The sequence below is a fragment of the Gossypium hirsutum genome, chromosome D09 (genome assembly GCF_007990345.1).
Source record: "Gossypium hirsutum isolate 1008001.06 chromosome D09, Gossypium_hirsutum_v2.1, whole genome shotgun sequence".
Classification (NCBI taxonomy): domain Eukaryota; kingdom Viridiplantae; phylum Streptophyta; class Magnoliopsida; order Malvales; family Malvaceae; genus Gossypium; species Gossypium hirsutum.
This window is the reverse complement of record NC_053445.1, coordinates 49,397,781-49,410,428: the sequence shown is the minus strand read 5'-3', so window position 1 is coordinate 49,410,428 and position 12,648 is coordinate 49,397,781. Positions and strand designations below refer to the sequence as shown.

Below are 12,648 nucleotides of genomic sequence, written 5' to 3'. Positions count from 1 at the left end.
ATAACCAAAAGTCATTTTCAATAATAATAAAAAGAACTTAGGATTATTAAAAAATGAGTTAACTTCCCACTTAAATAGACAGTTTGACACACGTGAATGAGAAAAGGAACAAAAATTGAAAATTTAAAGACTTTTGAATAACGCTAGACAAAGAAAAAGGACTTATTTGAATGAGATGAAAGAATAGAGAGATTATTTGTCAAAATATGTAAAAGTTACATGAAATTATTAAGTTTTTATATTATGTGAAATTAATTTTAAAATTTAAAAGAGATATTCTATTTCCATTTAAGTGCGATAAAAGAAACTATCCACCCATAATTTATCCTTTAACCTTACAAAATTATAATTATTTTGGATTTAATTTAAATAAAGGAGACAATGAGTAGGCAATTGATTATGGGGACTTAGGCGTGGAAAGAAATAGAATAAAGAATAGGCCATGTCGGTGGAAAATAAATAAAAATTATTTAAAAAAAAAAGGTCTCTTCACATATATAATTTTTAAAATTTTAATCCTTTAAATTCGATAAATATTTATATATATCCATATTTTCCCAGAGAAAGAACTTTCGTTCTCAACATTGAAAAAGCTCGAACGATCGCCGATTCGAAGACAGCTTTCGTTATTTGAAAATAATAATAATAATAATAATGTTATAAGAATCAAATATAAACATAAAAATCTTTTATTTGTTTTTTTTCTTTTGAATGAATCGCGAATATATTCTGATTAAGGTTCTTCCCAAATTTTAACTTTCTTTTTTTAAAGCTTTGATTTGATTAGAGGAATTGTTTCCAAGTTACAGAGAAGTTGAAGATTTTTATGAAGCTAAGCTTTCATTGACTAAAGAGGGGAAAGTGAGTTGACTCAACGTTGGAACTCGGTGCTGCTAAAGGTAACTTTGATTCCGTTCCTCTTTTTGTGTTTTTGTTGTTTGGTTGCTGAGAAAGTTACTCAAAAGAAAAGCCTTGAACTAAACGAAATGATTTTCTTGTTTGCTTTTGGTTTTAGTTGAAATGAAACGGAAATTAAGTCGAATAAAAAGGCGAGGTTTCAATTAAGATCAATAATTTGATTCTAGGTTTTAGATTTCAGTGGAAGAATAAAATTGAAGTGGATATATACGATTCCAATTCTTAGCTTTAGCTTCCTTTTCAATTTTTTTATGGATTGTTTCGAAAATGGCATATTTGAATACAAATTGCTATGTTGCAGGTCAATTGGGATTTTGCTTTAAACAGAACTTCTAAAAATAGAAGGATATTTGGTCAAGATGGGTAAAAATCGGTGAAAACTACTTGGATGAAGCTTGTTTGTGAAGCTGAGTGTACACATTCTAACCATACAAAAAGTTTGTAGAACCTAGGCTTCTTCATTGATTTGTGCAGTTTGAAGAGATCCATTGAGGTATTGGGATGGGCTGTGGGTGTTCAAAACTATCTGCTTGTTGTTGGACGTTAGATCAGAATGGATCAATTCCTGAAGCTGCTAATGTTGGTAAGTATGAATAGTAAAATTGGTTATTGATTAGGATTATGATCATGCTAATACCAAATTATGTTGTTTTATAGAAAATGAGGGCAAGGGTGAAGTTGATGGTTTGCCTGCATTCCGTGAATACTCAATTGACACACTCAAGATGGCTACATCTGGATTTTCTGTGGAGAATATAGTTTCAGAACATGGTGAGAAGGCTCCTAATGTAGTTTACAAGGGCAAGTTGGAAAATCAAAGGTGGATTGCTGTTAAACGGTTTAATAGGTCTGCATGGCCTGATGCTCGGCAATTCTTGGTAAGAAAATGTTGAATGCATAGTATGTTCCTTCCTAGATTTCATTACAGTCATGCCCTAGTTCTCATCCCTGAACGATTCAAGAATAGAGGAAAAGGAGAAGTCTCTATAGCATTAGACATTGAGCTTATGAAGTTAAGTTCATTGAGAATTTCTGCCTTCTTGGAGGGATTTGTCTCTTTAAGTTCAGATGCTGATATGTTTTATGCATGTTTTGCATGTAATGACTTGGATTTCTAGCTCAAGTCTATCTCTTCCCACTATCATTAATTTATCATGTAAAATTGCTGTGAACATAGTGATTTTCTAGATTGCAATATAAAATTCATTGCTTCTAACTTCAGCTTCTATAACTTTAGGAAGAGGCAAGAGCTGTTGGCCAGCTTCGGAACCACAGATTGGCAAATTTACTTGGTTGTTGCTGTGAAGGTGATGAAAGGTTACTTGTCGCAGAATTTATGACTAATGACACACTGGCAAAACACTTATTCCATTGTAAGTTCATGTTTGGTTCTCTTGCTTCAGCTATAGTATTTGGTTTATATTTTGTTTTTTTTTTCTCTCTCCCTTCAAACAGCTGCCTTATTTGGTTGAAATAAATCTATAACTTGTCAGCATCAGTTGAAATATGGTTCTTTTCAAGTCAATAGTTTCTAATTGTATTATCTTTTTTATAGCCGGATCAGTTGTCAAAGGGAAGATTATTTCAGACTCATGTTTATAGTTGAACTTATGATTTTCAGGGGAAGCACAACCAATGAAATGGGCAATGCGGTTAAGGGTTGCTTTGCATCTTGCAGAAGCTCTAGAGTACTGCACCAGCAAAGGACGTGCCCTGTATCATGACCTAAATGCATATAGAATTGTTTTCGATGATGTATGTTACTTAAAATTCTTTTTTTCTTCTATTGTTAGAAATTAGTGTAACTTAATTAATTATTATGCATGTTTATTTCAGGAGGGCAACCCTAGACTTTCATGCTTTGGACTAATGAAGAACAGTAGAGATGGAAAAAGTTACAGCACAAACTTGGCATTTACTCCTCCAGAGTATTTGAGGACAGGTGCTTTATCTACTTTAATAAAATAATAAGCTTCTTTATGTGCATGCTAATATTTTATTTACTAGCAACATGTTTGAATATTCCATATATGTATTTATGGACTTGGCTGTTCCATGAAGTAAACCCAGTTAGGACTTTGTTAATCAAGCTGTTAAATAAGACTTTTACCTGAACTTTTTTTTTTGTACTTATTTGGTTTTTTCTAGTTGTGTAATCTAGCATCACTTTATACAATATGTTATACGGTGGTGGCTTACATAGAACTTTCCTTTTCATTGTTCATGCTAGTGTTTTTCATTTAGGGAATTATGAGCTGATTTATATTAAAAAGCAGATTTGAAGAAGGTATCATTTCTTAAGGAGATACTGTGTAATGCCATTTTGTGGCAGAGGTCTGCTTAGAGATGCTTTTCATACTAGAGTATAGATATGTGTTGATACTTTTAACTCACTCCTCTGGGGTTGTGTGGCTCTATGAACTTTGTTGGAGCACTGTATCTATACCCGGTTTTATGGTAGTAATATCATATCGGTGACTTATCCTTTAGGACTCCAGTATTCTAAATATTTCTCGTGTCTGCAGGAAGAGTAACACCAGAAAGTGTAATTTATAGTTTTGGCACCCTTCTACTTGATCTTCTCAGTGGAAAACATATTCCTCCAAGTCACGTAAGTATACTAGAGGCATTTGATGCAATGGACTTCTTGAACAATACTTGTTTCCTTATACCATCTATCTACGAAGTTGTCATTTGTCCAACATGTAGGAGGTATCATGTCTTTTATTTTGTATCTATTTTAAACATGATTTGTGATTGAGGATTATGCTTGTCAATTTTAGGATCATATGTTAGTTTTGAGTGTTTTCATTTAGGGATATGACTTGAACTATGGTTCTGGTTTTTCTGGATCATTGTTAAGATTCAAGATGGAACCTATTAATGGCACCACTTAAGCTGGTTCCTATCAAGGTCCATATATTTTTTGATGGAATGAAATTTATAAGCAATTCTTTCTGGTGTTATTGTTTTGAGAGTTCAATCTAATGGGAATGGCACTTTGTGCTTGCCAAAATAAATATTTATAGCAGCAATTGTGTTGCTTGTTTCTCCGTATTAGGACAGTGTAGTTATGCTAACTGCAGTGCACCTAATTTCTACGTGCGTCACTTTGTTCAGGCACTGGACCTTATACGTGACAGGAACATTCAGATGCTGACAGATTCTTGTTTGGAAGGGCAATTTTCAAATGATGATGGGACCGAGTTATTACGTTTAGCATCACGATGTTTACAATATGAGCCCCGCGAACGGCCAAACCCAAAGTCATTAGTTTCTGCAATAATTCCTCTTCAGAGGGATGCTGAGGTTGTTTGCCTTTTATTTCCCAAGTAACTTCATTTTATTTTTTCCAAATTTACACTTTCTAAAATCACTTGTCCATATACAGCTGCCATAGAAAGTGATATTCTGTTCTCAAGCTTTGCTTTTCTTAATAGGAATTGTAGTTTCTTTTGGTTTGCCTGTTTGGTCTTTGAGAGACACAATTCCTCATTCTATAACTTGTATGTGTTTATGTTTTTCATTGTTCATTCCATACAAGCAAGATAGATGCATTTGGTCATCCTGATATATACTATCATATCAACTCCAAATAGACGTGGATGCCATTTTATGTGAAGATTAATAAGGTCTTTATCTGTTTTAAGGTTAAATAATACTTTTCCACTAATGAGAATTTCCTTGTCTGTCAATTAATTTTGAAGGTTCCTTCTCATGTATTAATGGGCATACGTGCTGGTGCTGATGCTGTGCCGCTATCACCGCTTGGGGAATCCTGTGTAAGGATGGATTTGACTGCCATTCATGAGGTCTTAGAAAACCTTGGATATAAAGATGATGAGGGTACTGCTACTGAGGTTCGTTTCTCATCTGAAATGTGAATGTTTTTTTTTCTTCTTTTCCCTATATTTTTGGCCTTCACTTTTGATAAATCAAAGCTTCACCGGTGGGAGTTACCTCTCCCTGGGAGGTACAAGGTCCATGATTCAAATCCCCATTTCAGCCTTGGGCTTATTTAAATTCAACAGAGGCAAATCTGAGGGCACATAGGCAGGGGCCTTGGTCCCCTTAAAACGGAAAATTTTCAATTCTGTCCTCTTATAAATAAAGAAATTATAAAATAATATATAGTAAAATTGCACTTTGCCCCCCATAAAAATGAAAAAAATTCTGTTAAGTCCCTTCAAAAATGATGAAATCATAAATTAATGCATGATAAACTTGTATTTTGATTTCTTGAAAATTTATAATAAAATTCTGGCCCCCGTAAAAAAAAATTTGGATTCGGCCTTGGTCTTCAATCTTGTTTCTAGTTAGTTGTCAGAATTCAGAAGATCCGATTTTCTTTATGTCAACTTGTGGTTGCTATGGCAAGGATACCAACTTTTCTCTATATCATTTTTACTGATAAATTGTCAACATAACCATGTTCTCTTAAAGTGCTTTAACACGATTTGACTTTGAACATTTTGATCCTTCTCTTTTGTGGGTTTGGGGTGGTCAATGCACGATATTGAATCAAGATCAGTCTACACCTGTTTTTCATGCGGGTGGTTGGGCCAAGAGTTGTTGTTGTCAATGGCATGGAATTAGTGGTTCAGGTGCCAAGAGTTGTTGTTGTCAATGGCATGGAATTAGTGGTTCAGGTTTTCTTTTTGCTTATTTCAGCTGTGTGCAGTGTGTGCGTTTCTCACTGTGGTTTTGTGGCTTGCAGCTTTCATTCCAAATGTGGACAAACCAGATGCAAGAAACATTGACATCGAAGAAAAAGGGTGATGTTGCTTTTAGGCATAAAGATTTTACTGCTGCCATTGAATGCTATTCCCAGGTTAGAATTTGTTTGCTGTTCTTCTCTTGAGTGTCAAAACATTTTACCCACCAAGTCTTCTTGCTAATTTTTTTCTTAGGGGGCAGATTGAGGTTAGCCAGAATTGCTTTTGCCCAGTACTTTTTACGACCTTGCAACTTTTCTGCTGCCGCTTTATTATTAATTTTATAATCATTCAGACCAAAAAAGTATCTAGAATCATGTTATTACCATTAGTGTCCTAAAACTGATCGAGAAGTAATTTTTGGGAAATTGTCGGTGTTGGTACTTTTTAGGTCATGATGATTCTAAAAGGCATAACCATTTTGTAAATAACGACATTCAAAAGTAGATCGTTGACCTGATAGTTTGTACATTCATGTCACAGTTCATTGATGTTGGAACCATGGTTTCCCCAACCGTTTATGCTCGACGTAGTTTGTCGTACCTCATGAGTGACATGCCCCAAGAAGCCCTGAATGATGCCATGCAAGCACAAATAGTATCCCCAGTTTGGCATATTGCATCCTACTTGCAAGCTGCTGCTCTATTTGCCCTAGGAAAGAATGACGAGGCACAGACATCTCTCAGGGAGGGTACTGAGCTTGAAAATAAAAAGAATGCAACTTCTTGACAACAATGATCAAAGCTCAAATAAGTCACCTCTCCAATCGACCGGATGATGACCATCCATTAAAAAGGCTCTCAAATTATTGCAGGTAAGAAAGTGAACATTTTCTTAAACCTCAAAAGAAACCCATGCAATACGAAGAACACATAATGTCGATCATCTCTGTGCACGACTGGTTTGGTTCAGTTCGGTTCAGGTCATAGTCAAGCTTGAAACATTTGTTTTACAAGATCCTGGATGTAGGTTGGTTTTGGTGTGAGTTGGACGGGGCTGTGGGGCAACTCCATAAACCTGCCCTTGTTTTCACTCTTGCTTACATTTCCCAATACAATGATCTTTGGAGTAATAAATAGGGAACACATTTTATATCTATCTATCTATCTATTTATCTATATATATTATAATATTTGTAGAGAAAAGCGTGAATAGAAGTTTTTTCATGCTTGTAATTTATGTACAGTACCCAATGATTATGGCTGCTCATCTGGAGATGAAACTGATTGTTTTTGTATGTTTATTATTTTTATTAGAAGATTGGATTACTTTCTGGCGGAGCCTATTTATTTTTTGTATTACATGATTTTTTTTTTTTATAAATATCATTACCCACTTTTATTTTCATCTTACGTCCCAAGACAAGCAAGAAATCTGCATGATATATATAAATGGAATTGGATGAAAAATCGAATCGTTCATTATGCGGTGATTGAAGGAAAATTATTATATATGCTTTTTTTGATAAAAATACATAATATTTAATAAATAATTCATAGTATATTCGTGTTTAAATTATTTATATATTTAAATATAATTGATAAAAGAAAGGAACTACAAAATATGAGAACACACAATCTAATTGTATGTAAAGGGAAAAAAAGTTTGGAGCTTCGAATATGGCTAATTGGACTAATCTTTGCTAAATAATTGAAATTCTTTCACTTCAAAAGATTAAGAGGCTTTGGTTCACGCTCTAATTTACCAGTACCCAACCAAAGCATGTAGCGTTGACAATGGCATCATAAATGGAAACCCTATGCATTCAGTTAAAGCATCGTTTATTCCTCTAACAAAATCACATAAAAGAAAAAAAAGCATTCGGTAGTAGGAAGTTTTTGAAGTCTAAAGATGATCCGAGGTTCCTTAGCGAATTACAACGAAAGATGTTGCATGACAGCACTAAGATTTTAAGAATTTGATTCCCTCCTCAAAAAGAGCCCTGAAAATACATAAAATCCCTCAGTAGAGGAGTTCTTCGAAAACAGGGTCAACAGATTGTCCCCACTTCCCATTATACAATTCCAAAAGCTTCTCAGCTGGTGTTACACCTGCCACAAATTTTATGCAACTTTAAATTCCAATATAGCCAACTCAAGAAACCAACATAAGCCCATATTACTCCGACTATTATTTACTTGATTTTGCAATATTGTGCACGTGCAAGTAGTGTGCTAAATTTCACAAGTTTTTGACAAACAGAAATGATACACAACCCCTCGATGGGGGTACGTACCTGTACGAACCACCTCTGCCACCTCATTCAAGAACCCGGATTCCTTGAAGCCCCTTCTTTCCAAACCATCCTATATGATAATTAATCGAGTTTTAAAATAAAACCTAACATAGCAGCAGCATAAAATGGCAATGCCTGATTATAGAAAAAAAAGAAGTCCTATGATACCTTGGCCAACTTTAGAACATCTTCCGCAATGTGCCACAACAACCCATCTCGAAATGGTGTCTTAAGACCAGTCTTTGGAACCTGCTAAAGAGATCTTTGAACTTAGATTTGCAGTCTTAGCACTACAGTAGGACTCTTCAACTACAAAAGTGACATGTAATTCATTTGCTAGGAAAGTGTTTCAATTACCTTGTTTCTCAACATTTCTCTTTCTTCAGATGTCCAATCCACTGTCATGTCTAGAATACTCTGGAGCGAGACCTCGTCATATAACAAACCTACCTGAAAACCAAAAGAAGCTTAAAATGAGGAACCTTTGTATTGTAATTTCGCATTCACACTACTTGAGTAAGAAGATTATGAATGATTAGAAAGATAAAAATGTAGAAAGTCATATTAATACAGGAGTTGAACATAAACTGTTGAATCAAAATTACATAACCAGAAACTTGGCCTTTAAGGTCAGCTACATGGCTGTAATAGCAATGTTGAAAAAGAGATGCTCGAGAACTTGTGATAAAGTCATAATTATTCAAGTTCAGTGGCCTAGCCTTGATTGTTTTTTCAACTAACATAATGCTGTCAAAAACACTGATTCATTTGAAAGTACTACTAATTAATTCACAATATAAGGATTGTGCATAAGCACATAAAAAAGGCCAATTACCCAAAATGCGGGCAGAGCACATAACCTCCTCCAAGGCCCTCCATCAGCTCCCCTCATCTCCAAGTACCTCTTCAGTCGAACCTGAATGGAAAGAATCAGGCAGCTTAAATAACATAAAATCATAGGAAAAATACAAAGTTTACCAAATCATTGTCTAATTAAGCAAATATACCTCCGGAAATATAGTTGTCAAATGATTTTCCCAGTCATTAAGATTTGGTAGTTCACCAGGAATACATGGAAGTTTTCCAGCCATAAAATCCTAAAACATGATAGTGTTATTATGAAACAACCAAAAACAAAAAAAAAAAGAAAGAAAAGAAAGGTAAAATTTTATCAAGATTTTAAGGAAAATAATGTGGGGTAATATAGCAGCGTGAATACATGAGCGAAAAAGAATGGCAACAAAAGAAGCTTCAAATTACAAGACTATATCAAGGATAGAAGGAAACCCTGAATGTCATTCCAGTGCAGTCAATGTACTTCTTTTTCCGATAAACAAAATACATTGGAACATCAAGAGCATAGTCAACATACTGCTCAAACCTGCAGCACACAGATAAAATACCATAACAAAATTCTATAGACAAAAGAAGGGATGATTTATCACAAATAGATCCGAAGTTTCACAGTGAGTGCAACACAAGCAAAGCCTACCCAAAGGAGTCATCAAAAACAAATGGAAGCATGCCTGTCCGGTCCTTATCAGTATCAGTCCAGATTTGACTGTTCCAATTCATTTTTTATAGAAAAATCAGTAAATGGGTGAACACAGAGAATAAGAAAAAAAATGACATTATAGTAAAAGTTTTCAAAACCTTCTCATGCTAAGGTAACCGTTTGGCTTTCCTTCAGTAAAAGGGGAATTTGCAAATAAAGCTGTTGCTATCTGTTTCATTTGCTTCACTGGTTAGAAGAAAAGCAAAGCAGAGATTTTCAGAGGAAGACAAAGTATTAATGTTCTTACAGGTTGCAGAGCAAGACCAGCACGAAATTTCCTGATCATGTCAGCTTCTGAACTGAAGTCCAGATTAACCTATTACAGAAAATCATACAGGAAAAAAGTTGAAAGGATGCTTCAGAAAGTCTGGATAATTGGAAATGTAAATTTTATTTACCTGAACTGTACATGTCCTGAACATCATATCAAGACCAAGTGAGCCAACTTTAGGCATGTAATTTCTCATTATCTCATATCTTCCCTGAGCAAAAGTATTGTGTCAGCCTATTATAATAAAATGATAGGATGACAAAATTGCAATAGAAAAGATCAAGTATCACAAAGGTGAAAAAATATGAGGAAAAGCACATATAGTTTAATACATCCATCAAACGATATGTGATTTTCTACTTTTTATTCAATTTAAAACCATAAAGAATAGTCAGTTATACCTTTGGCATGACAGGAATGTCCTTTAGTCCCAGTTTGGGCTGGAAGCCAATCCCTAAGAATCCAATTCCCATTTCTTCTGCAACAGCTTTAACCTAGTAGTGGATAACAGTGGCATGATATATTCTTAGTGAAACTGGAAAGGTTAAGAGTACTTGAACAAAGAAATTAACAAATGAGCATCAAGATTAGATAATACTTTTGAAGTGATTACTTTCTGACAGGTTTGAAGTGTTTTCCACATTGTAATTTAGATGATTTAGATAAAACAAAAAGCACATTATCTTTAGAGGGTATGAGTCTTGACCTTGTAATTACCATGGATTTTTTTATAGATGCTACGTCTGCATGCGAGTTCTTAAGCATGTAGAAGTTGTTCAAAAGGTTGCATGCATCTGACTATTCTTTTCTCTTTAACTGACCTGATAGAGGTGTGAATTGACCTCGGCACATGTTTGATGCAGAGTTTCAAGAGGTGCACCACTGAGCTCAAACTGCCCTCCAGGTTCCAATGATATGCTTTGCTTCCCCTAACCACAAAAAGATATGAAATAAAAATATGTTAATATAATTTTTGTATAAAATGTTATTAGCAAATTTGGAAAACTAAATGAAATGGTATAAGACACTGTATCAAAGATTATAAACTAAATATAATTTTTGGTTGGTCTGGCCTCTTTTCTCCAAAAGCGTTGTTTTTTTTCTAAAGTCTAAGACCCGTGCAAAAAATTCCCTAGACAAACAAGATGAAAACAAGAATGATTTAACTTGTAATGCAAAGTCTCTTCCCAAATAATTGCTAAGCATTGCCATTCCTAGCATAATGAAGCACCATAAGTAAAGAGAATTCGTTTACCTGTTTAAGTCCTATAATTTTATCACCTTCCATTACTTTCTCCCAATCAAATCTCTCTGAAATACCATTAAGCAATTCTGCTATTTGTTCATATTTCATAGGCCGCAGAGTTTTGATCTCAAAACCAAACTTTTCATGCTCTGTACCTATCCTGAGTAAACCAAATACTTGCATTAGTGAACAAGTAAAAATATAGAAAGAGGACCAATTTGCTAATGGAAAGATTTAAACTAGAACTGGATCCAATATAAATACTAAAATACACATCAAGGACCAGATATAGCTGGCTATTGGCATCAAGAAATTATAAAGGCAACAAAAGGTTCTTAAGATATCATGTGTGAGACTGGTAATATATTATACAAGTCGAAAAACATAAAATGGACAAGATAAAATGTACTTTAATCGAAACAAAACAAAGAAGGGGAACCCTTACCTCCATTTTTCCTTAGACTTACATCCAGATGCAAGGTATCCAACAAGATCCTGTTTCGTCAATGGTTCTGTAGCAATCAAAGCATCCTCTGTGGGAGGGCTTGCTGCAACAATCACACTATTCCTTCTTTTGCTTCGAAATCCCACAGTTTCTAGAGGAAAGAACTGCGCTACCCTGGCATTTTTGCATGATAAAGAAGAAATTTTGATCGATTTTTCCTTCATTATAGGAGCCTCAACATTGTTTACCACACCAAAAGCCACATTCTGCCCGGTTCTACCCCGTGTTATATCACTACGGATGCAATAAGATGAGCCTGCCTTAGAAACAAGCGCCATCAATCTGCCCCCTTAAAACACACAATAACAGAAGCCTCTCAGTTTACAAATTATAGAACCATAAATTTCCGTTATCAACATCCACGAGATAGTCAAGCATTGAACATTGCTTCTCACAGAAATGCAAAGTCTTAAGCAACTAGCAATTCTAATTTCAAAACTAACTGCAATTAGTAAAAGACCTAGACTGAAATTTCTACGTTAAAACTTGTATCAGGTAGTACTAACCACAACAAAAAGGTTTTCTCAAATCTTAAATCTATAATAACAACCACACAAACACTGAAAAAAAAGGAATGCAGCTTCAATTCCGAATTAAATTCACTGCAAATTAAAACAACAAAAAGAATCAAAGAAGAATTAAAACAGATTAAGTGAGCCTTTCGAAGTGAACGACGCCTAATTTAAGTCAAAATACAAATCTAAACCAAGTTAAAAAGAACAAAAAAAAAGACCAAAACGAGTTAAGATTATCACCTTGGCTGTCTCGGAGCGATTCAAATCAAAATTTTAGGGTTTAATTTTCAGTGAAATGGAAAAGATGGATGCAGATGGGGAGGGTGACTCCAAATATATAACTTCTGAAATGGAAAAGAATCACAAAAAAGTTTTATTGTTGTTTTTATTCTTATTTTTTTTTATAGGGAGAGGTGGGGATTAAATACTGCGGCACCACATTCTTTCTTTATAGTCCACTTGTCTTTGCTATTGACACGTCGGATATTCCCCCCCTGATGCTTTACTTTTTCGCATTTGCAATCCCTTTTGCACATTTTTATTACGTAATATCTTTAAAAATTATTTGGGGAAATCAAGGTAGACGGGTAAGAGAGAATTGTATTTTATTTCTTTATTAAAAAATAATAATTAATCCTTATATATTAAAAAAAATGGTGTAAATTAACTCTATTTAATCATTTTAAT

At 34.4% G+C, this 12,648-nt stretch overlaps 2 protein-coding genes across 5 annotated transcripts; one reads left to right on the top strand and one right to left on the bottom strand.

The window, feature by feature from the left end:
* Positions 1 to 461: 461 nt before the first annotated feature.
* On the top strand, positions 462 to 6,906 carry LOC107890685 (serine/threonine-protein kinase BSK8). The gene is made up of 11 exons (XM_016815209.2): positions 462 to 899; positions 1,220 to 1,501; positions 1,576 to 1,796; positions 2,156 to 2,291; positions 2,540 to 2,673; positions 2,755 to 2,860; positions 3,444 to 3,529; positions 4,039 to 4,227; positions 4,626 to 4,778; positions 5,636 to 5,749; positions 6,117 to 6,906. The coding sequence occupies exons 2-11, from the start codon at positions 1,420 to 1,422 to the stop codon at positions 6,360 to 6,362; spliced, it is 1,467 nt and encodes a 488-aa protein (XP_016670698.1). The 5' UTR covers positions 462 to 899; positions 1,220 to 1,419; the 3' UTR covers positions 6,363 to 6,906.
* Positions 6,907 to 7,397: 491 nt separating this feature from the next.
* Positions 7,398 to 12,357, bottom strand: LOC107890686 (glutamate--cysteine ligase, chloroplastic). 4 transcript variants are annotated; one of them, XM_016815210.2, is made up of 16 exons: positions 12,202 to 12,357; positions 11,387 to 11,735; positions 10,951 to 11,101; positions 10,517 to 10,624; positions 10,097 to 10,189; positions 9,823 to 9,906; positions 9,672 to 9,740; positions 9,523 to 9,593; positions 9,362 to 9,430; positions 9,157 to 9,250; positions 8,877 to 8,966; positions 8,705 to 8,785; positions 8,227 to 8,319; positions 8,038 to 8,121; positions 7,870 to 7,939; positions 7,398 to 7,684 (listed from the first exon to the last, which is right to left on the bottom strand). In XM_016815210.2, exons 2-16 carry the CDS (start codon positions 11,722 to 11,724, stop codon positions 7,596 to 7,598), a joined length of 1,584 nt encoding a protein of 527 aa, XP_016670699.2. In that variant the 5' UTR covers positions 11,725 to 11,735; positions 12,202 to 12,357; the 3' UTR covers positions 7,398 to 7,595. The 4 variants fall into 4 exon arrangements, with proteins under 4 accessions (XP_016670699.2, XP_016670701.2, XP_016670700.2 ...); XM_016815212.2 differs by having other exon boundaries at positions 8,038 to 8,118; XM_016815211.2 differs by having other exon boundaries at positions 11,387 to 11,728; positions 12,202 to 12,349.
* Positions 12,358 to 12,648: the final 291 nt, after the last annotated feature.